The sequence below is a fragment of the Aythya ferina genome, assembly GCF_964211825.1.
Source record: "Aythya ferina genome assembly, chromosome: 2".
Lineage (NCBI taxonomy): Eukaryota > Metazoa > Chordata > Aves > Anseriformes > Anatidae > Aythya > Aythya ferina.
Window position 1 is genome coordinate 38,973,096 of NC_140297.1, and position 24,558 is coordinate 38,997,653.

Below are 24,558 nucleotides of genomic sequence, written 5' to 3' on the forward strand. Positions count from 1 at the left end.
TTCTATCTCTACATGCAGATGTAGAAAGACTTGACCACCTGAGCAAGAAAATAGAGCATTTCATCCGTTTTACACTTCATTCCTGGTTTTAAGTGAGTGAGAAGCAGTTTGGGAATGAGCTTTGTCATTTAACACTCTTTGTCATTTAACACTCTGCAAGACATTTCACAGATCTCCTACCAGTATTCATGCCACTAAGCATGTTTTGATGGATCTTTGGCTACTTAAGGTGGAAACTACATGTAGTTTCAGATAGTTGATTCTGTTGCAATACTCCCGGTGCAGTTTTACAGTTTATCCTCTGCTTCCTCTGCCTGGCAATTACCTGCTGCACTCAGCATGAGAGCAGGGCTGACCTGGAGCTATATAGTGCAAGGCAGGTTCTGTTTTGTTGACTGTTAACTCATAAAGCCTGTTTACTTGCAGTTGTTGATGTACTTGATGTGTGGTACCTTTGAGCCATCAGTGCCCCTCAAGACAGTGAGATGGTTATCTCATTATCATGTTTCTAATATGATAGTGTTTTGGTTTTTTTTTTTTCTAATATGATGTTTTGTTTTGTTTTGTTTTTCTGGGATGTTTCAGGCTCCCTTCCATAGCCTTCAGTCATTCTAATATTTTCAAAAATGATAGCATATAGTCACCAATACTCTCCATTTTTCTCTCTCTCATGTTCTTCTAATCTGTGATGGTGTTCTAGTTAGTAAATTCATCTTACAGTTTATTGATGCAATAGATCATCTTTTCTATTATCTAATTTTCTCATTAATTCTTGCGTTTTTTTTTATAAATCTTCAACTTTAAGCCTGAAACAAACAGAGGATGGGCTGTAAGGTTGAATCCTGAAAGACGTTGAAAAGGCTGAAGGGGAAGAGAGAAAAATAATCCATTTATTTTTTTCTGGGACTACATTACATATATGTGAGCCATCTCAAAATGTCAAGCCTTTTGGCTTTCTCTTCCTCCTGTGAATGGGCTAAGAGAAATAAATTATGATAATTATTTATACATTATTTATAACAATACAATTAAATGCATATATGTAATTAATTTTTTCATAATTGCATATTTTTAGACAAACGATTTTCATTGTAATTAAATTTAAAATTTAAATGAGGGGAAAAACTACTTCTAATTTTATCTTTTGAGTCATTTTGAACACTCTCCATTCTCATTCATTTCACTTCCTGCTGGGATTATTGCATTCTGCATCAGATTATAAAGCTTAACCAGAGGTTTACATGTTGAAAAAAAAAAAAATCCAGGCTAGAAAAGCAGCTTATTGATGTTTTTAGACAGTGGTATGAAGTGAACATAAAACAGTGTCAAACAGAGTTTTAGCCAGGAAATACTCCTGTCTTTCAGAGTATTGATTTGGAAGCTAACCATATTTCTATTTTAGTTACTAAGCCGTGCTAGATGACAACACTTTTTCTAATATGCTTCACTATGCCTTAAGACAATACGATAATGATGACGTTTATAATTTTTCTGCATGATGTTTCTACATTGGAAAAAATGGGGAAAAAAAAAATGTGTCTTATATCTTACACCAGTATGATTTTATTTGGTTGGTTGGTTGGTTTGCTTTGAGTTTGTTTGCTTTTTTCCCATAGTTGCTTTTATTTTACATTGATCTAGCAACAACCAGAAAATAGCCTCAAATTCTGAAGGATTCTTACAGTAACCTATCTTTTTATCATTTAGTTAAGACTAATTTAAGACTAATGAAGACTAAAGGAAAATACTGCTTTTTTTTTTTTTTTTTCTATAAGAACGTGTCCTGAAGGTGCAGACTACGTGGAGATATAATAAGCATGACAGGAAGGCTTGTATGAAAAAGTTCCTATAAGACAGAAATGTGTGAAATTAAATATCATCTAGTCTTTGATCAAACTTTATATAATCAGTGCAACTTATGTGTCAGGTAGGCATTTTATGGAGACAAGAATCCATTCTCAATTTTATTCAGCTGGTAACCTTTTTAGTGTAATTTTTAAAGATCATAGATTTGTATAATAGATGAAGGAAGGAACCTCTGAAGATCAGATATACACTCTCCTCTGCTCAAAGATATGAAAAGATACAAAATGAAAAAGCAATCATTTATGTACAAATGTGATCTAAAACTTTACTGTTATAAAAATAAATATTGGATTTTTTTTTAATCTATACTTTCACTTAGTGAAACCAGAGCTACAGAAATTACCTACAAAAGAGTCTTAGCCAAATCATATAGATCCATATAGCTCATTTTTAATGACTTCACTAAGAAATACACAACTACAGTATATTCATATATACAGTAACATTTATTGCATGCAGTAACCTGAGCAAGAACTGCATTAACATCTTAAGGTGTTACTGTTCTTTTGGAGATACCACTGTATGTAGAAAATTAAGGTTACCTCCAAAGTACATAAAAGACAGGTTTATTAACTATTTAAAAGTCTCAGGCCTGGTAGGAACACTACAACCCAGCAGAATACCAATCTAAACCCTAAGCAGCATTTATGGATGTTGATTTTGATTACTAGGTTCTATGTTTGATCTATATACTAAAGCTTATTGATTGCTTAAGTGTTATCGCTTATAGAATGACAATACATACATAGGGTAAAAGGGAATGGGTGAATCCATTTGGTTGCAAAGTACTGTGCTATTAACTAGTCAACTTTGGTTTTGGTCATTGCCTGTTCCTTCTGTCCTGTCTGAAATCATATGTATGTTAACTCTAGAATTGGTTCTAGGCTTATTTTACAGGTCCGTATAGATTTATAGTCTTCATATTTATAGTTGCAGAAATTATGCAATCCATTAGGAATAGTAAAGAAATTGCTGGATTCTTTTTTATATGACAGAAATCTAACACTGACAAGATTGTGAGGAGTTTAATGGGTGTATAGGACCAGTGGAGATGCAGTCTGGAAATCACTGGAGTCTTGAAAGACCACAGACATCAGGTTTTGGTGTTGGATAGGAATGTAATGAGATTCAGGGTTAATAACATTTCCACAAAGCTGTTCTGATGTCCTTATGTTTTTCTTTTCAACACACTTGTAAAGATAAATAGACCAAATAAGTTTTTGCTCAGAAAAAAATAAATTGAATAAAATTAAATGAACAAATTTGTCCTAACCTGAAGATACAAATTGTTTTAATGGGTTTGATATTGTCACGATTAGATAACTAGCAATCCTGTACAATGTGAAGTGTGTTAAATCATGTTTTTCCAACAGTCAAAGATTTTACATAGTCATTCTCCAGAGCTCCCCTGAACAGAGAACAGAGAAAGAAAGAAAGGCTGTAATGTTTTTTGAGTCATGTTCAGCAAATCTTCAGAACTCAGTTATTGAGTCACTTATCCTACTTTTCCTTTTGTTTTATTCTTTGAAAACTGAAGGTTTTTTGTTTTGTTTTGTTTTACTTCTTCAATGTCTATATTATCTTAGTTTCTAAGCTATTTATAATTTCATGATTAATAAAGCTGCTAAGAGCTCTAAAATACTACACATTCAGCTTTTCTGTATTATGGGTCCATATGAAACACAAATTGCATCTCAGGGGGAGGAAATTATAGTCGTTCTCTTACTTAACAAGTTTATATACTTGGACTTCTGCTGATTTCTTTATATGCCAGGATACGACTTCTTGCCCTGGGGTAAAATCATGCAAATTGCTTTCGAGTTACTGTACAAGTGCTGTCTTCCCCAAAGTTTCAGCTCCAAACATATCTAGGAGCCAGATGTATGCTCAGGTTTTTTTGTTTGTTTGTTTTGTTTTTTTAAACCTTTTGGGAGAATTGACTAGAGGTTAACGTACTCATCAAGTAACCTTCCAAAAAGTTTAATATTCATTATTAAGGAGAAAATTTTCTGAGGAAAAAAAAAAAAAAAGTTTTAAAAATAAGTAAAAAGATTATACCTGTCCCTGCCTTATTCTTTGTAAGGTTGACCCTGAAAGCCAGACAATGCTGGGCTTTCTTAAAAGCTCTCCCCTGATATGCTGCTGTCCCCAAAACTCATCCCACTGATCTGGGCTGCCAAAACAGCTAGGCAGCTTTGGAGGTGTTTGGAAATAGGCAGTTAGTAGGTTAAAATAAAATTGTTGGGATAATATTTTTCAAGATCCACTGTATTGTCTTCACCTTTGCATTTTAAAAACCATGCTTGAAGTTAGATACACTTGTTTTTATAAGTAGTATAAATATAAATATATAAAAATATAAGTATAAAAATAAGTATAAAAATAAGTATAAATATAAAAATAACAATGGGAACTTAGAATCAACGCTTTCACTATTTATACAACTTGACCTTGAGTCTAATCAGATAGATCCATAGAACCAGTCCTGCGAACATTTATAAGTCTGTCTGGACTCTTCAAGTTGAATGAGGCTAGGCATACACCTGAGTATTTTAAAGAAGAGGAAGAGTTTTGAATTTTATTGCTCTGAAAGATGTTGGCATTCATTGTAATTTCTATTGATATTATGTAAATCTTTACATGAATGTAATCTAGCAGTAGGAATATTGAAAATTTTTCTCCACTGTATCTTTTGTCTGCTGTAATCTGTAAGCTTTTCCAAAAGTGCAGCCTGCCAGAACAATGTACAAGCAGTGCCAGGTCTATTGTCTATTTTAACAGTTCTTCCTTTTGTCTTTGTCTGGCCTCATTAACAGTCTCTTCTTGATTTTGTTGTGTGAATTTTTGTTGTTGTTTTGTTGCTGTTGTTGTGGTGGTGGTGGTCGTGTTTTTGTTTTGTTTGTTTATTTAAATTAGCACATGGTTTGCTATGAAAGATGTGTATCAGAGCAGAGTGGGATACTACTTTCTTATCCCTGTTTTGGGGTGGGGGGAGAGGGAGGTAAGAATGTAGAACTAAAAACTGACAGATTATACCAATCACATTTACTGTCTACTCAATTCTTGATTTGGGGCAGGAGATAAAGAGATTGCTTTTTGTGTCACTGACAGATTTTATATTTTGAACAAGAAATAGGGTAGATCCTGCCAATCAATGTATCTTTAAATATTTTTTTTGTTAATGACTGAAGTGAAATTAACCTCCAAGTTTTAAAGAAACATATGAAAACTAAAATTCTAACAAATGCTGTTAAACATAGAAAGCTCATGAGAAAAAATTTGAATGCAATGAAGTATAATTTTTCAAAAAAAAAAAAATTATCAAAAGCTAGCCATTAACAGTCTGTTATTAAAATCTTGGGCTAGCTTCACAGGCTAATTTGTTCAAAATATATGAATGATTTAGGATAAGGACTTAACAGAAGACAGAAGAGCTCATAGCAATTCACAGTATTTGGTCACATAGAACAAAGTACTGTTGACAGATCTGTTGTTCAACTTTTGCTGTTAATTCAGTATAATTCTGTACTGTAAGTAGGATCAGAGAATGCTGAAAACATCTGCTTCCACAAAATATGTCATCTTTATCTTTCCATTAAGCAAGGAAAAGAGATAAGAAGGAATCTGAGAAAAATATAGGAACAATCTGATGAAGTAACTCTAGAAACTATTATTAAAAAGGGAGATAGGGAGGAGTGTTGAGTTGCACAGTAAATGTGGATAGAAAAACATCATATTTAACCTAAGATATTTTTTAAGAGTCACTAACTCTTGTGATTTAAAGGATTTGTGTTAGTTCACTGAAAAATTCCCTGATTATGGAGAACTGAGGCCTGAACACATGTGAGGCATTAGGCTTTTCAGTGGTATGTTAATCCCTTATTATGTATTTGTATCTTTTCCATTGTCATACAATAAGTTTCCAAGGAATAGAACATATGGCATGTGTTCTACCCCTCCACCCCCGTATTTTCAATGTTTCTAAATGTGTTTGTATTGTGTTTGTTGTTGTGTTTTGTTTGTTGTTTTTTTTTTTCTGCTTCCAAATGCTGACTAAGAACATTAGTATTCTAGTTCAATTTCAAATCCTTTCCTAAAAATGTATTTTATCCTTTTGACCCCTCAGATACAAAGCATTATTCAAATCGTTTAGGACCCAAGTCTTGCAAGCAAATCAGTAAAATTGCATTTCAGTTTTGTTCCTCCTTCTCATGAAGGCAATAAGAATAAGAATCAAGGCAGTAAAAGCTGATAAAACTTTTTTGAGCAACCAAAACACAAAATTACTTACCTGGATATTTAATACATTAACACAATTTAGCCATGTCTCTATATTTCCAGTTTTAGGGTTTTATAATTTAAATTCATCTTGAATTGTTGTATAGCTAACAACTTGGTTTGACTACATGTTCCCACAGAGATTCTTTTATTAAAGATTACTGTCTCTTGACCCTGGAAAAATCTTTAGATCACTGGCTTTTGACAGCAAACCACTAGTGAATGCAGCAGTGAAAATGCTCTTCTTCTGCTTGTAATAAGCCATTATAAATTATAAAAATCTTTAAGCTCTCTATATTAATATATTAAACAAGTACAAGACCATAGATTTCAGACTATGTACATGGAAGAATTTGTTACAATTCTGCTTGTGGTGCATGATCTATTATAGTTTTATCTTTTGAAACAAACTTTCATAACCGGTTTTGCAAGACAAAGAGCTGAAATTAAAAATTCAATTAGGCCCTTAGAATATTTCGTACAGCTCATGTTAACATTGAACATTGGTCTTTTTTTTTTTTTTTTTCCTTGCACATAATAGGAAAAATGCCTGTGTTTTTCTTTCAACTGCCTTTACTATTTAACAGTTTCACTTCTTCGTAAAATATAAGAATATGAGCTATTTTGCATCCTCTTTCTTTTTACATTAAATACTAATAATAATAATAAGCATTTTAAACAAGGTACACCTAAACAAGGTACACAAGCGCATTATCCTAAAGAAAAAGTTTTAACAGACAATTCCTCATAATTATTTACTCTACAATGTATTTACAGATATAAAGCTATATGAATGGTGAAGTCTTTCAATTTACTCCCTTTTACTGCCTGCTATTTGGTGGTGGTGGTTGTTTGTTTTTTTCTATGTTCTTCCAATGATCATCTCTTTTTTTCTTACAGAACAATATTTTTGCAGGAAGGGAAAGAGAAGGGAGTTACTGGTAGAGTTTTAAAAGCCTAACTCTCAAGGATTGCGCCTGGTCACAGTTTAATTAGTTTCATCAACTTTCAACTACTAGGACGTAAAGTCCTATTTTTACTTGCACATGATATGATGTACAAGCAATAAATGTCATTGTAGTGTATTAGTATAGTCTTGGAGCTGAAAACCCAGATGAAAGACCCCAGCAGGTCTGTTTGAACACCAGCAAAACACCAGGAGACAGCCATATAGTATTTTCTTTGTGTCTATTTCCAAGTCATAAAATCAGAATTAACAGTTATCCTCAGCCAAAAAAAAAAATAAAATAAAATAAAAAAAATAAAAAAAATGTCAAGTTAGAGGAGATCTTTACTCACATTACAAAGTACCAATGAAAAGTCCCTTCTAAACTCTTAAGAAGGCAAATTCATACTTTCTAAGGTCTTTTTTGTTAAGCTGCTAATATTTGGGATTGGCTTGGAGTTTTAATTAAGACTGCTATTTAACATTCATACTGCACCTGTGCCTAGAGGCCCCAAAGTTCTGGGCAGAATTGTAAATTAATCCATGTGAACATATGTGCAAAGTGGGCCATTAGTACTTCCTAAGTCTAATTTTTTTTAATTAATTTATTTTTTTAACTTTAACATAGTAATACCCTTCCAGTTTGCTATTCCCATGAATCTTGAAGGAAACAATCTTTCTTCAATTTGTATAGATAACAGTGCAGGTTAGGAGATGGCAGTATCTGAGGTCTACTTCTCAGCTAATATCAAGTAGCGCTTTTTCTAACTCAGGAAGAGCACAGCAGTTATTTTATTTACATAGCTTAATTATTGCAGTTTTTCTGTTTGGCAATTATTAGAGTTTTATTGCTAAATTTATTGATACACCTGCTACTGACTTGGCAGTTGAGGAGTAGGATTTCTGCTTACGCAAAATTAAATATGTAGTCATACCAGTACAAATGTCTTCACTTTTATGGGCAATTGTAGAGTGTTTTTATTTTCCAAAACTGTACCTAACATCTCTGTATTTGGGAAGCCCCAATGTCTTCAAGAAAAGCTTAGCCTCTTCTACTTCTTTGGAGAAAAATAAACCTACGCTCTCAATTTAAAATTGATGAGTGTTAAAACTTTTTTTATATCAACATGCAAGGCTTATGAAAGCTGAAAATCACTTCTAAAAATTCTGCTTGGTGAACTACAATACATGTATGCCTATAAATATGGCATGCAGTCTTAGTGACTTGCCTATAATCAAGTTGTGGACATCTAAATAAACAGCAGGACATTTGTATCCCACAGTATTAGGCAGTTCCTGCAGAGATTATGGGTAGTAGTTAATTAAAATTGCATGAATATTTATTTATTTATTTATTTGGTTGGCTTTGTTCTTCTTCCTATCCAGCAAGATAAAATTTCACGGCCTTGAACAGTTGTTAAACATGTATTTCCAATGGGATTATATTGGTCCTTCTTGCTTCAAGTCCCATCACTGACTGAAAAATATTCAAAGTAGAGATTCTAGATCCTAGTAGTAGGTTCTTATGTGACACTGATCATCTAGATGGATGCAGTCGGCTGGCATAGGAGATAAAACTACAGCGACGTAGGGGCAAACACTCTTCCTGCATGGGATTCCATCAGAGCAGCACTGAACCTTACCAAGCATATGCCTACCAATCCATATTCATTCACAGGTTTGGAGCTTTAACCCAACTTTTTATTAAAGAAAAATATTATTTCTGCAGGTAATATTTATACATACACACACACATATGTATATATATATATATATATAAACAAAACCTATTTTCTGACAATACTTTTTTCTGAGGAGCGTCATATGTTCATCATTATGTTTAATTCAATACTTCTTTTTTACCATTAAATTATTTTCTTATATCAACAGAAATATTTTGGTTAAGATGTTTGTATGCTCTTGGAAGCCAATACTTTGCAGATATATATATTTGTTACATGTTTTGGTTTGTTTCAGGTAATATCAAAATTATCAAACAAGTCTACGCTATCTCAGGTATGTTGCTCACGTTTTAAACCTGCAAAGCTTGACTTAGAAACATGCACACAGTTACAGCCAGATCAAAGTTGGAAAAACTCCAAGTGACTTCATTGGTTTCAGAATGAGTCTTTAAATAGCATCCTGAGATAGTTGTGCCATTGTCCATTTTATGATTAATTATGATCTTTTCTTCCAGGTGCTGAACTAGGATATCATACTATGGCATGCGCATTTTAAACACATTATTCCTCAAGCCAAAGTCTTGAATATGGATAATATTAATTCTCTGTAGAATATAGGCTACATGACAGCCAGGTCCTGTGTAACTGATCTTTATATCAACCTTCAGATGACTATTATGTTTGACCAAAAAAAGCTGTTATTATACTTTAATAAACATCTTTTGATGTTTTAAATTTGTACCTTTTCATACATCTCAGACTGAAAGGTTTTACTTCACTATTTGCCAATGGATACTAAAAGAAAAACTTTCACTCAGTGGAAGTACTCCAAATACACCAAAATTAAACCTTTGCTGTAAAATATTTAAGTTGATACTGATAGGAGTTTAGAACATTTAGATAAATTCCCCAAACCTGAGTTTTTAAATTGTCTTGGGTCCAACACCAAGCGTCCACAGAGCAATTTTTATTTATTTATTTATTTATTTTAATAGAGGTAGCTATGCCTTTTGTTGACTCAGTTCTGAAGCTGACGTTGTCACACTACTCATGCATTAATGTGATTTTGTATAAACTGAGAAATCTGCCTACTGTCACAGCAGATGTTTCAGTCATAATAACTAAGGATGCAGAGGATATCTGGGCTTCAACTGAACTGTTATAAATGCTATTTATACATTCCAAATGGCTCCATACAAAAATGTGGAATGGAATTACCAGCCTCAGTTCTTTCCCCTGGTACACCAGGAGTCTGATAGTAACATTCAGAAGAAAGTACACCTCAGTAAAAAGTATATAAGTGTCACATGGTTTGTAAGACCTAGTCATGTGATCTTTCTTGGTTCTAAGACATACTGCATTGACTTCACTGGCTATGAAACTAGAGAGCCTTGCTAATGCATTTGTTATCTTTTTCATGTACATATGTATAGCCACAGAGAGAAGCATTCCTGCAACATCAGATTCTGAATTTGACCTTAATATTTATTATCTGCTTTTTTAGACGGAGCTCAAAGGAAATGGAAATATAAAGAAGAGACTCCCTTCAATTGTAGAAGATGAAGAAGATGATGATGAAGGAGAAGAAGAGAGCAGCACACTTTCACCAATCCATACAAAAAGCACAACTTGCTCTCAACAGAAGAAAGCTGGAAACAATAAAAGCCACCTGGGGAGGAACTTGAAGCAGCTGGCCTCAGGAACAGTGCCCTTCCATTCACCCATTCGTGCTTGCAGTTCTAACCCCTCAAGAACCAAACATGAAACTGAGCTCCATTACTATTCCAAAAGGAAGGAGAAAAACCTTAAGTTACACCTTTCAGCACTGAATGCCGGTGGCCCACCAGACCTGAGCCCAAGGTAATAGTTACAAATGATTATTTTCTTCCGTACCACATAATTCTATTAGATATATGTTATCACTGTAACAATTTAAAAAAAATCAAAACAAAATATTTGGTATTCAAAATGTTAATACTTTTTCAATATGTCCATATTTTGTTCATCCTGCAGAGAAGGAATAGTCTTTTCATTGTAGAAACTATTGAACACTTTAGGACTTCTTTGCAAGATAAAGAATTTCTGTGAGCAAAAAGGGAAAGTACTGAGCAATTATAAAAATGACTATTTTAATAGTCTGGTTTTATAGTATCATTTTGTCCATCTATAATAATCTTTATTCCCACAGTAACACTGTAAAGCATACTCAGTCCATCAGAGATATAGTAATTTAGGAAGCAAGTTGATGATAAGGTGGCACAGCTGTGCAAATACAAAAATTACTGGAGTAGAGACTATAATGGGAAACTATTGCCTAGCAATTTTAGAAAATATTTAGAATTTTTTACATTAGATAAAGAAAACCTGACAATACAAGTTACGTATAAAGTAAACATGGATTTGAGAAAATCTGTTTTGCCATGAATTCTGACATAAAGTCATATAATGCTTTTTGTGGTATTAAGCATATAATTTAAAAAAATGCTTTTATGTTATTTGTAAGATGATTTATTTTTTCTTAGTTCTAAATTCTTGCAATATAATCATTAATTGTTAATAAAATCAAGAATTTTAGGATCTTTTCATCACCAAAATCAAAATCACTTTTTTGACATATGAGGAACAACAGGAAGTGATTATTCAGTTCAAGTTTCAGTTTCTATAAGTTTAGGTATTTCACATGTTCAAGAACTTCCTTTATTTATGATAGGCAGAATGGTATTTTCACCAGCTTTCCTTTGTAGACATGAAAGAACCATAGTTTGACCAATATTTATTTATTTCTAAGACACCTGTCCATACAGATGCAATAAAAATAGTTACACATTTAAGAGTATATAACAATCTTTTCCCCTCATCATATATTTTATCAATATAATCACATTTCAAATAGAAGTATACAAACTGATTTCCCTGTATTTGCCAATACAAGGAAAAATAATATATGAAAAACTAACTTCTACATGAGCAAAACTGAAATGCATAACAGATATTTTCTCATTTCTTCCTTGGATCTCATGTGAGTCTGCTTCAAGTCAGCTATGACAGATGGTTATTTGCATAAAAAATGGTAATTCTGGGGAAATACACCTTTCATATTTTTTGCTGAGCTGCAATTTTGCTCCTTATTTTTCTGAGCATATGCATCCAGACATTGACACTCAAGGCTGTAAGAGCAAATGTGAAACAAGTGTTGTTACATGTGTTACTATTTATTATTTCAATTCATAATTCAGAATAATCCTAATAGGCTAGAAAATTGTCTCATGATGTAAGTGGTTTGCAGACTTTTTCAGCTAAAAGACTTTCGTATTATTTCCCAGAATTGGTTTACATTATTAGAACATTGAAACTGACTGGTTAAAAGCACTTTAAAAAAGAGCTTCAAATATTTTTTAGCAAATATGAAAGAGAAAATAAGATCTTTTAATTAAGAGCCTCACTTTTATTTGCTGTTGTACAGTGGTGTAAGGGTGTAAGATACTGGTTTGATCTGAAATGTCCAACCAATGTAGTGGGGAGGTTAGTAACCTCACTTTTCAAAAGAATGCACTTTGTCTTATACTTTTTCTGTGCATGTTCCCTAGAGCAAGTGAACAAGAATTTCTCAGTCAGTTCAGGTTTTTTTTCTTTGACGCTATAATGAAGGCAGTAGACAAAACATACAGAGATTGGTTAAAACACTGAAATAGTCCTGGACAGAAGAAATAGAAGTCAACACCATAACTTCCAGGATACAGTCTTAATCTTCTTTTTGCATTCTGCATTTGAAGTAGAGTATCAAAAGGAAGAAAGCCTGGGAGGAATGCCTAGGAGGAAGCATTTATGCATTTGAATCTCCTCAAATCCATATTGGCAAGAGTACTCTGGCCCTGACCAACTAGATAGAAGAAGTCACATATTAGTCTTTTTTGACTTTTTGGTTTCTAGGAGTTGCAATATCTGTCTTCAGGAGAAAATTCAGGGCTGTAATAGCTAATTCTTAAAGGGGAGAGAGTTTTGAGCCCGTGTTTTTTATTCTCTGGATTGTTACTCCACATTCCAGTTGCTTGTTTATGAATAAGCATCTTTCTCACTATATTTTTACTGAGGCCTGTCTTGTAGCATTCCAGAACTAGCTATTTTTGTTAATATATTTTCCTTTAAGTCTGTATCATTAAAAACTTTAAAGAATACAGCAGCTACAAATTCCAAGTCACGTCTGTGTAGTTTTTCCCGTGTGCTTTGAAGGCAGTTGAAATGTTAGCATTTGATATAATTAGAAATCTTGACAAAAGGGATATTAGTGTTTAAAGTTTGCTTTTTGAAGCAGTGAGGCCAGATGACATTAAATAGATTTTATAGCAAATTCCAAAGTAATCATTCAGGTTTTCAGCTGCAGGTAATGGTATAGTCCAGAATAGCCAAGGCACCACATTTGAGCCTCATCTTTTCCCAGAGGCTGGTTAAAATTAGAGTGTAATTTAACAAAATCCAGCTGGCATCATGAACACTAAAGCATGACACAAAGCCCTAAGCCCATGTGAAGAAACAGGACAAGAATGAATATATACATATATATATATATATATATATATATATGAGAATATATGTACAATATGTATTCAGAACTATTCAATTTACAGAGGTCTTTCATCTGTGATGTATTAAATCTGTGATGTATTTGATTTGTATTTATCATATCTTTGGCTGTGTTTTATAGAGATGTCATAAATATTTTTCAGGTTTAGGCTCTGCCTAATTAAGCCTAATATAAGAGTGTGTTACATGCTAGAAGATTTAGACTTGATGAGAACATAGAGAATCATCTTTAGTCTATGTTGAAGAAGATTACGGATTACTGTAGATATGGAAATTGAACTATATTCAATAAAAGCTCTGTTAGGACCTGTTATATATACAGCAAAAGTCACAACAATTTTGAAATTTCAGTTAGCAATATTTGACCTCATATTCCTTCTTCTAATAGAAAAGGTAATCTATAGTGACTCACAAGATATTGTAAGTGTAATGCAATATTTTTTTAGATTTTTTTCTAAATTTAATATAATGCAAATTTCACCATCGCTTTAAGACGTGCCTTTTAGGAGTAATTTTCACAAAATAACTATGAATGTGATGTCTATGAAATGGTTTAGGAAGCTGTTCCCTTAACTCTGTTTTTTTCTTACAGAATTGTTGATGGGATTGAAGATGGAAACCACAATGAGGAGAGCCAAACCTTTGACTTCAGCTCTGATCAGCTCCAGCAGGACTCCAGGGTATCTCCAACAGTTGGAGGTGAATGTTGCTTGGGAAATCACTCTTCAGATAAAAGAGTTTTCATAACTGCTTTTTGTACCTCTTTGTTTCTTTGATTATCAGAAGGAAAAGTCCTTACAAGCAGCATAAATTGATCTAACGTATCTGTACTTTCAGTACTATTTCAGTACCTCACTGAACAATGTGGAAAAATACAACACGGTCCCTAAGGACAGTTGTTTTCCTACTAACAGTCACCATAAAACAGCTTGCAAGGAGTAATATATTTTCATGAATTATAGTTTTACCATCATAGGATCAGCCAGGAGCTTCATGCTCTGAATTTTTTGGACATGGAAGGTACTAAACACATGGACAAAATTTGATAACAATACATTTTAATAATAATTTTTTTTAAAACATCAAAAAATGCAATATACAAACTTGTCTCTCGATTTTTCTTAAAAGGATATTTACAGAGGCAAAAGAGTATGGAAGTACTTAGTGTTTCAGAAGTAGGCATAGTGAAACCTTGAAGAGGTTTTATGCAGCCTTATATGACTTACACTCTGAAAAGGTTGACAATATAGCATCACAATGAATGCAACAGGTCAGCAAGGAAAAAAAAAAAAAAGAGGGACTGTGGGGACACCAGTGGACTAATGCTGAAGTGACAAAACTATTGTTCCCAACAATTCCAAGATTCTTTCCAACATTTTCCTTTTGTAAATAAATGTTCTTCATGTACTTGAGTAAACACTCTTCATGTAGTTATATACCTTTTGCATGGAGGCCACAAGGATATTTTTTGTTCCTCTTGAAGCCAAACAAAAAACTAATAATAGTAGCATACTTCTATCTATAGTTTCCAGACTATTAACATGTCATACTATTGGCACCAGGGTTGTCATTTTCAGTCCTTTCAGATTGAAGAGATCACTTTCCTCGTTCACACTTTTCTTACACATTATGAAGTGAACTTTAAATACAAGATTTTATTTTCATTTGATCCAAGTACAAACTAGGTTTTAATTTAAAGCAATATACAAGATTACCATTGGTGATTCCAAGATATTATTCTTCTCTCATTTACATGCATTTAAATTATTTTTCAGAGGCTGAAATTGGTGCTGCAGTGCTTGTTATCAAAGCAGAAGAGACCAAACAACAAATCAGCAGACTTAATAATGAGGTAATGAGCTTCTGTGGAAGTTGGAGCTTATTAACAATAATTCAAGAAATGCTGGAGAAAACTAAGCAAATATGGGAATATGATTAATGTGCAATACATGAGTTTGAAAAATTGGATGGGGTTCCTAAATTTAGGGCAGCTAAATTTTAGCTCTTCCAGTGGTTAATTTTCAAAATTAAAGATCTATAAAAGTTTGTGTAGAAGCTGGAAGCTAAAATCAAAGTGTGGTTTGGTATAGCTAGATTTTGAATTTCGTTAGGATTTCTTCTCTTCTACATGTGCTTCTGTTTCTCTCTTTCCTCTCAATCCTTCCTCAAGCACCGTATTCCAACTTTTCTTTTTGGGGAGTAATGCTATGCTTTTGGAGAATTTCCAAAATAAATAATAAATTAATTATTTGAATAAATGAAATAAATGAAATCTAGTCATTTTCAAATCACTTTACGTGAATCTAGTTAGAAATAGACAGAAGTACTTCCATTCATGCTCAAGAATAGACCTGAGGAATATGGGGCCAATATTATTCAGTTGTGCTTTCTATTCATCCCTCCAAAGAGTTTCAAACATAATCTACCATCAGTCTGACACTAAAGAGATGTTCTCTGTCTAAACTCTATTTCCAGCCACTGCAATATTTCAGTTAACAAGATGAAAGCTTCAGACTTTAACTGCACAATTGTATTGTAAGACTAAAATATGTTTGCTATATACTCTGTCTTTCAATACACAAAGATATTAGAGAAAATTTGTTAAGAGCCCACTAGAGGAAACATTTAAATTAAAGTCAAACCATACAGCTTTGTTTCTTTTTCCTAATCTTTTTTGTTACCAGAAATATCAATTTTTATTTTATTTTCCTTTCCATCTTCTGTAGGCTTAATCTAATTATTCTTTATTTCTATATATGAATTATTGGGCTCTTTTATCCTGGGTCAAGTTAACTTGGTAAGATAATTTACATGTACTGAGCTAAGAGTACAGGCACAGCTAGTTATTTACGATGAATACATCAACTTGGTTGTATGTCAAACTGCAGAGTTCAGAACAAAGCACCATGCCCCATTTACTGCAGATTATTAACAAAGCTTGATCAAAGAACTCAAAGAGCATAAGGAGTGATTCTAAACTGGTATGGATTTAGATGTCACATCCTGGGAGCAAATCCCATAGAGACAGACAATTATCCTCCAAGTCATCCCATAGGTCAAAATATATGTATATATTGAAACTCTGCATCACTAGAAGACTGCTTAATTGCATATTCTACATGGATATATATTCGTGTACTCAAACATGCCCCACATAGAGTGCATCTGAACTGACAGTACTGAGTGACTTGGCCCTTACCCAAATAGCCCATGAGTAGCTTTGCTGGAATATACTAGCTGTCTTTTTGTTGTTGTTGTTGCTACAGAAAGTATTGAACAGTACCTGTAGACCCTATGCTTCTTTTTTTTCCCATCAGTTCGTGGTGATCATTAATGGAAGAATATGACCAATGTAGCAGCAGACTCTTTGCAATAGTCAAAATACAGGCAGAGTTTGAAATTGAGCTTCTTTGGAAAATATGCAGACTGCTTCTAAAAAGGAAAATATTGAGAAAGCAGGTCATAAGTGGCCAACAGCAGCAAACATTGTCATAAATACATTTTCCAGTGGAAATCAGAAGTCAGTCAACAAATGCAAAAATACCTGCTTTCATGAAAGGCAATTGTATTAAAACAGTTCACTAGCTAGCTTAAAAACATTTCAGCTCTTTGTTGGGAGAGCAAAGACATGTATCTTCCCATTCAGACTTTCAAGACAGGCTGTTAGCAGAGCTGCCTCACAAACCAAAGAAGGCAAACCCAGCTCCACATCCAGTGGAACTCATGGCAACATTTTAGGTGTATAATATTCACTACATAATGCAAAAGAAATTCCTTCTACCTAAGAATGGGGCTAACAGAAGGCAGAGCCTTGATTTCACTTCTCAGAGTTTGTTACGTAATATCTTTAGGACCAACACATACAAATTTCCTTGAAGAAGGACAGGCATCAAAGTCAGCTGCTAGGCATTGAGAGGCAGACTTCCACATGCTCCAAATTCCTATTCTAAAGCTCCACAGATTAGCTGCCTAGCCACTTACCCAACTTCTTCATTCCCTCATCTAACCTCATTTCTCATTTTAAGCCTTACTGAGAACTAAGCTAATAGAAAGGACTTTCTATCTGGTTCAGCATTGTAAAGTGAACTGGAATAGGACTATTAGACTTCCCTATTACAAATTCCCTAATAGAAAACTCCTACTTACCTGTAGAAGCTGTTCTACTTAGTCTAAATAAACATTGAATTAATAATAATAATAATAATAATAATCTTCAATCATAGTTCAATATGTGGCAGGTGAGACAGTTTAGGTACAGATTCTTGCTCATGTAGAAATTCAATTGTTTAATCAACAGTTTCAGAATTCAGTGACTGAACACACAACAGAATGGTACACTTTCTTACATGGAGAAAGCTCAATTCAAAAACCTACTCCAGATTATGCCGATTGAGAGTTTAGGAATAGTCTTGTGCTGGACAAGCATGCATCCTTCATTTGTAGAGATGTGTACATCCAACCTGGCCTTTCCAATGCATTTCTCTGCAAAGCCTGTGTGTATCTAAACACTCGCCATTTCCCTGATACAATCATATTTAAACATGGAATTAAACTAAAGAACCCAGGAGAAAAAATAGGAAACAACTAAATAAATATTTTCAGTTATACAGATGGCCATAAATCTAGACTGGGGCACCTGCCAGCCACTGTCTCATTATCTGTGTCCTACTACATATTTACATGTAGTTCTCTACCATTTGATTGCAACTATACGGAAAAAGCATGGAAATATTTCCATTTTAAATCTTCAACTTGAGGGAGGGAGGGAGGGAGGGAGGGAGGGAGGGAGGGAGGGAGGGAGGGAGGAAGAACAAAAAAAACAAATCTGAATTATTTGAAACACGGAGAAGCTAAAAATAAGAAAATACACAAATTTTAGTCGTATTTTTTCTCTCACGACTTGCAGTGGACACGTGCATGTTCTCTATTCAATAATACAGGGACATTTTTTTCATACTTGGACATACAGGATACAGCTAGCACAATTCATACAGACAAACTCGGATGTCACATCCCCTGTTCTTCCTATCCAACTCATCTCTTATTCAGTCTCTTACAGCTGCCTTAGTTAAAGCAGTGCTAAGTATAATGGTCAGAAGCAGACCTACAGCATTGTGGTTAGCAGGCCAACAAACCACAGCTTGCTCAGTCAGCACAGAGTGCAGAGCGCATAAACATGGCTTTGCATTTGGCCATGTAGAGATGCTGTCAAATGCCCAGTATTATTCAGAAACCTGGATTTGTATGTATAAACAAGACATACAAAGAATGAGGCTAGGTTGACCCCTTGCTTAAAGCAGGCATTTGGGGACTGATTTGAAATTTTGTTACATCAGTAGATTCCACAATTACAGTAATATATTGGCATAATGAGCAGAGTATTCACATCACTCCCATTCAACTGAAAAACAAATAAACGCAAGGAAATATAAATTGGGTCAGGTTTTATACTAGAAAATTGCCTTCTATGTAGCTGAATTTTGGAATACTTAGTGGAAATTCAGCTATTTTTAATTTTAGGCGTTTTTTTTTAGTTGCAAGTGCTTAAAATATTCTAAGTGTTCAACCCTTGTTCAGATCAGTGAAAATGTATTCATATGGATATTTCACTTTCATCTAACAAAAAGGACAATCCTGACTAAATGATTATTTTTCAGATCACCTAGAGAAATTTTATAAATAGAATATTATAAAATGTATGTTGCAACCAACTTCTAAAAATCAAACTCATTCTCTTCTCGGGAAAGGCAGGAAAAAAGCATATTCATTTGCAAAACATCCTTCAATAAAAACAGACGTGGCAAAATGTGAACTAATAACATTTACTGATGATGAAAACTAATTATGTTCAATCTACCCATTTTTTATTTTAGCTATGTCCATTTATCACAAAAGACAACATATAAAGCCTAGAATTATTTGTGTTTAGAAATAAAAGCTTTCTAAATCACAAACACAAATTAAACACACTTTTTGGTCTGTTGATATTTGTTCAGGTATTTTTTCCTTTAATCATAAATATTCATATTCCTTAAGAACTACTACGTTGTTGTTTTCTATACCTCTTGCTCTTGTACTTTGGTGAGTTTGAGTACTCTTTCTTTGTTTCTTTTAGTTTTAGCTTAAAAGCTTAAAAAAAAATAAATAAATAAAGCAGGACATAAGGTATCCATAAAGTGTCTAAAGGATGTAAGGCTTATGCATTGTAGAATCTCTTTTACATTTTTCCTTAGTGGAAATGAACCTGAGACATCAACAGTGAAAGAAAAGAGGTATAAAAATTAACTGAGGGCCAGAAGCTGATTTGAACAATAACAAAAATATTACTACTATGATTGGAGATAACCATTATAGTGTTAACTTTAATGGGCATTTCAAAACCTTCCTGTATCAGAAAGATCTATTTTCCTAACATCTAATTATAAACCTCTGTTGACATACGACATTATCATTTTCCAGAAGATATAAGAAAAAGTTGACTGACATTCTTTGTCTAAAACCAATTTACACTGGAAACATATTGTTCCAGCCAATCTCAACAAATGCAATTCCTTTAGACTTTCATAGCTCGTCACATTTTCTAAGATTCCTTATTAGTAGGATTTTCATTTGAATTGTCTTTGGTTAGATCTTTTAAGGCTCTTACGAAGTGTTTGATCCTAAACTGCACCAGCCTAAGTAATTCCCAGTAAAGATAGCCCCCTGTCCTGAATAATAATAAAAAAAAATGCTGATTATATATCCTGGGAGCATGATTAAAGCATGCAGCGTGTAATTCAATGAAACTCCACAGACCCTTTCCTGTAATATTCTGCCTAGGTAGAATTTATACTCAAGGTTTTGACGTTTTCTTTTCAGCTGTGATGTTTAACATTTACTTTTGTTGAATTTCATATTACTAATATTTAACAGTGAATGTGAACTCCATTTAGCCATTAAAAATAAATATAAAATAAAAACAGGTTGGGATAGACAGCTAAAAAGATTATCTTGAAATGTCCTACCAGGACAACAGTATGTTTACTGAGCATAAACCATTCTGGTCATGCATGAATATAACTTACAGTGATTGTATGCTGGTCATATTTTCTTAGTTGGTTTAGAAGAATGTCATGATTACATTCTTCAGTGTAACTTCTGAGTCATCTTCTGACAATTCTGACAAATCTTCTATATTACTTTACAATTGTAGAGAATTAGATCATTTTACCTGTTTCACCATGTACTATTCTTGAGAAATTTATGGCTGTCTGTTCTCTTTTGACTATTTCTTTAGGAGCTTATAGAAATTGCTTAGCATGTTTTCCTGATAACATATGTAACACCTCAGTTGTTCTTTCAAAAGTAGACATTAACTGCTTCTCTTCTCCCAGTCAACTGGGATCTCCATGATCCTCCATTTGGTCTCAAAGTCCATAACTAGTCGAACAGAATTTGCACTTGATAGTTTCTGAAGTTCTTGAAGCAGTAATTTCCAAAGCTAGTTTTCTTTGTGCACCCATCATGACAACACAGTACTGATTCTATGCCATCCACATCCAACTACATGTACAAAGAGCCATGAATTATTCAACATGCAGTCTGGGACCCCTTTTCTGGACTGAATTTTATAGGGGTGCCGTTGACTTGAATACACTTAAATTATCAAGTCTTTTATACTTTCCTGTTTTGTTCTTAAGTTATTTAATAGTAATATCAAGTCTTAGTGTCTTAATTTACTCAGACAGACTGTTTACCCCAGAACTACAGGAGTCTGTCTAGCAAGTAGGCAGAGAAACCAGCAAATTTTCTTATACTTAAGGAAATTTCAAAAGTTTCCAGATTTATTTCACTGAAACTGACTCTTCTTATCATTGCACAATTCCCGTCTATTTAATCTGAACTAAGACTAGATACATTGCATTGTTTTTCTTCTGCAACTAACTTAATTCCTAAAGTGCCGTTAGGTCAGAAATGTCTGTCACCATTGCTATTATGGTGGCATAGAAGCTGATGGATGATCAGTGAAAATTCTGCCTCAGCTCCATTCTCATCTCACTCATTCAGCAATGCACTTACTGGAAAACATACTATTTTAAAAACTATTTTATAAACAGGCAGTTAATTTGGGCCTCAAAGACAACTCATTCTGATTGAACGTCTCATCAACTTTATGAAGCACCAGAATAAAAGTATCAATGAAATACTAAACAGAATACCAAAGCTGCATTGACAGTACAAGCATCCAGCTTCTCCACAGTGCCAAAGTGCAACTTCGATTTCTCAAGAAGCAAGTTTTCTTCTTCACTTCTTGAGTGTTCAAAAAAAGTCATGGCAGGAAGATATCTGGGTGAAGTTTGAATTGCAAAGAGGAATAAACCACAGAGATTATAAATGGCAAAGTATTCTACTAGGTTTCTAATCAGAAAATGAAAGCTCATGCCAGACCACTCCAGGACCATTGATGAGAGAAAGGAATTTTGGTAGAAAATGTAACCAAAAAAAAAATTAAAAAAATTACATGATTGTATATAGAATGAAAAACAAACAAAATCCATTTAATGAGTATTATTTAAACTAAGTAGTAATAATAATCATCTTACAATATAAAACTTTTCATCACTTATGGAAAGGCTTAAATACAGTCACCTTGAGTCCTACATGGAACAAAGTATCTGGTAGTATACTGGTAGTATACCAGTAATAGTGGTAGTAAAGAAAAACACTCTTTCTACTGAAACTATCAAAGCAATTTGGAAATGCACAATACAACTACTAAAACATATTGGTTAAGACATCAGAAAGCATTGTTATTAAAGTTCATATGAAAGAAGAAGAAAGAAGGAGAAGGAAGAAAAGAAGGAGGAGGAGGAGAAGGAGGAGGAGCAGGAGCAGGAGGAGAAGGACGGGGGAGGGAGAGAGAGAGAAGAGAGAAGAAAGAGAAAGAAAGAACAAATGAACAACAACAACAAAAACCTGTTCTTTTAAAATATGTTTTGAAAGATACAGTTTCATTATAACAAAGTCTGCTAAAAAGATACTTCTCAGGCTTTTGACCAGCCTGAGAAGCCCCTGTTGATAATTTAAGCTAAAGCTATATAAATCCCAGTTTTTATATCATGAAACATTTCAGTGTCTTTTTCAAGTCCTAGAAACTCCTAAGGCAGCATTTCACATATATTGGGAATCTCACAGATTAATTTAAAGCCGTATGCCTAGCACAGGGGGAACCGTTTGTAGAGCTAACTGTATTGCCTAGCAATAGTAACTAAATGCCTGAAAAAGTAGCCTTACCAGCACACAAGGAAGTGGCCTTTTGTTCAGGAGGAATCTGTTTTGTCTTAAATTTTTGTTTCATAGACTTAAAATTTCTTTTGCTTTTAATACCTGTTCTTTTTCATTTCCTTAAGCATTGTGAAATTGTTAACATAGCTGATGTAATGGTTCCCTTCCAACCCAAGCCATTCTATGATTATTGGAAGTTTAATCCAGTAAGATTAACAGTTTTTAAAATACAGAAAAGTTTTTTTTAAATGATACAGAATATGACATACTTGCTTTGTCAATGTGCCTAGCACTAATTGTTCAAATAGACTGTACTAAATGGTGGTCAATTTCTAATGAAGTTTGGTATAAAACCTTTGGACATTACACTGTTGTACTACTGGAAACTATTAAAGAATACATCAAAGGCCAGTTCATCAGGTAAGCACATACAACTGTGCAAGAGCAAGTTTATAAGACATCACTCTAAGAACTACTTCATATATCAAAAATAGTATCTGAGCACTAGTTATAACTGAACAAGTTATAACTAACACAAATTCATAACTGCTACAAGTACTGAAACAGATTTGTGTGTGTGTATTGTCTCAATAAACTGGAAAAAGAAACATGTTGAAGTATAACTAAACTTTTAAAGTCTTTATGTAATCAGAAATGGATTGAAAAAAAATAAATAAAAAGACTAAACCAAACAAGGTATTTTAAAGTTATAGATATTTTCATACAGCATTCATAATTTGGGGAAGATGAATATCAGTCTTCCTATATTCAGTACTGCAGAAATCTCAGAACATGCCTCCTTCTGGTTTGACAGTACCAAGAATCTTCTCTGGCTGCTCTGGCTCCACAGGAATCTTGTTCACAAATCACTTTCCTAGCATATTATAATCCCTCACATGAACTGAAGTTGAAATGAACTTGCAAGTGTTCAAAGTCTAATCTCATCTGGCAGAAGGAGATTTCGTAGTTATTTTCTGCCTACTATAACTTAATGATTAAGTAATGAGACAGAGAGAAAGAGAGATGTAGAAAGAGAGGCAGAGGGATTCAATAACATGACACATAAAAACCTGCTACCCTTAAGCATCTTTACTCCAGGGGCAGTGCAACTGTAACAATAAACAGCTGTTAAACAATATAATGGGTTTGAATTCTAAGCTCAGAGAAAGGAGTGGATGTATAGAAGCTGTATAGGAGATTCCTACTTTCCTTCTAAATCAGATTTTCATTACAATTCTTGTGTTTGCAGTAAATACCTGTGGAAGATCATAAGGCAGCCATACCCTGCCTGAAATGTCTTTTCAGTAGATTTTTTTTGGAAGTGTTCTCAGGAAAATGAGAATTTTATTTATAATTACATGAAAACTGATTTGTGTAGGACACCTAATTGGTACTGTCTTCTCTTCAGGGCAAAGAAAGGCCCAGTGAATTAGCCTTTTTAAATTTTCACAAGTGGTTTAACATTCTGAAGATAAATGTGCAGTCATGCTTTGTTTTCAACATCTTATTTTCAATTGCACCACTATAGAAAACTTTAGTTTAGCAGTAGAGAAAGTTGTTTCACCTAAAATAATTGTCTATCATGGAAACAAAGTTCATTTCTGTCTCTCAATATGTCTGTTTCTCTTTAATGAAATTAATTGGCCGATTTTGACTTCTTACAATTTTTTTCCTTAAGAAGGAAATTTGAAAATGCAAACACATTTGAAGTGATCAGTTAGGCTTTTTATGTCCCAAAATGTATTTATGTTGTCCTAAAATATCTTTATATTGTCTTAAAGAATGTTCCCAGTGAAGTTCAGCTCTCTATTTACTTTATAACACAAATTCAAAACATGTGAACTTGATCCCAGCTCAAAATAGCAGTTTTGAGGAGGTTAAAGCCTTCATGTAATTCATGTAGTAAGTTGCGTGCTAACAGTTGTTTCAGCATTAGGGAAA

At 33.6% G+C, this 24,558-nt stretch overlaps 1 protein-coding gene across 2 annotated transcripts in view; it reads left to right on the top strand.

Annotated features, from left to right (window-relative positions):
* Positions 1-24,558, top strand: part of KCNH8 (potassium voltage-gated channel subfamily H member 8) — a gene marked incomplete at its 3' end in the record, with an annotated part of 190,712 nt that overhangs the window by 164,613 nt on the left and 1,541 nt on the right. For both annotated transcript variants that reach the window (XM_084509060.1, XM_084509061.1), the window contains exons 12-15: positions 9,068-9,106; positions 10,277-10,632; positions 13,946-14,052; positions 15,129-15,205. In XM_084509060.1, coding sequence (XP_084365186.1) covers positions 9,068-9,106; positions 10,277-10,632; positions 13,946-14,052; positions 15,129-15,205 — 579 coding nt within the window. The remainder of the gene's footprint in view (positions 1-9,067; positions 9,107-10,276; positions 10,633-13,945; positions 14,053-15,128; positions 15,206-24,558) is intronic.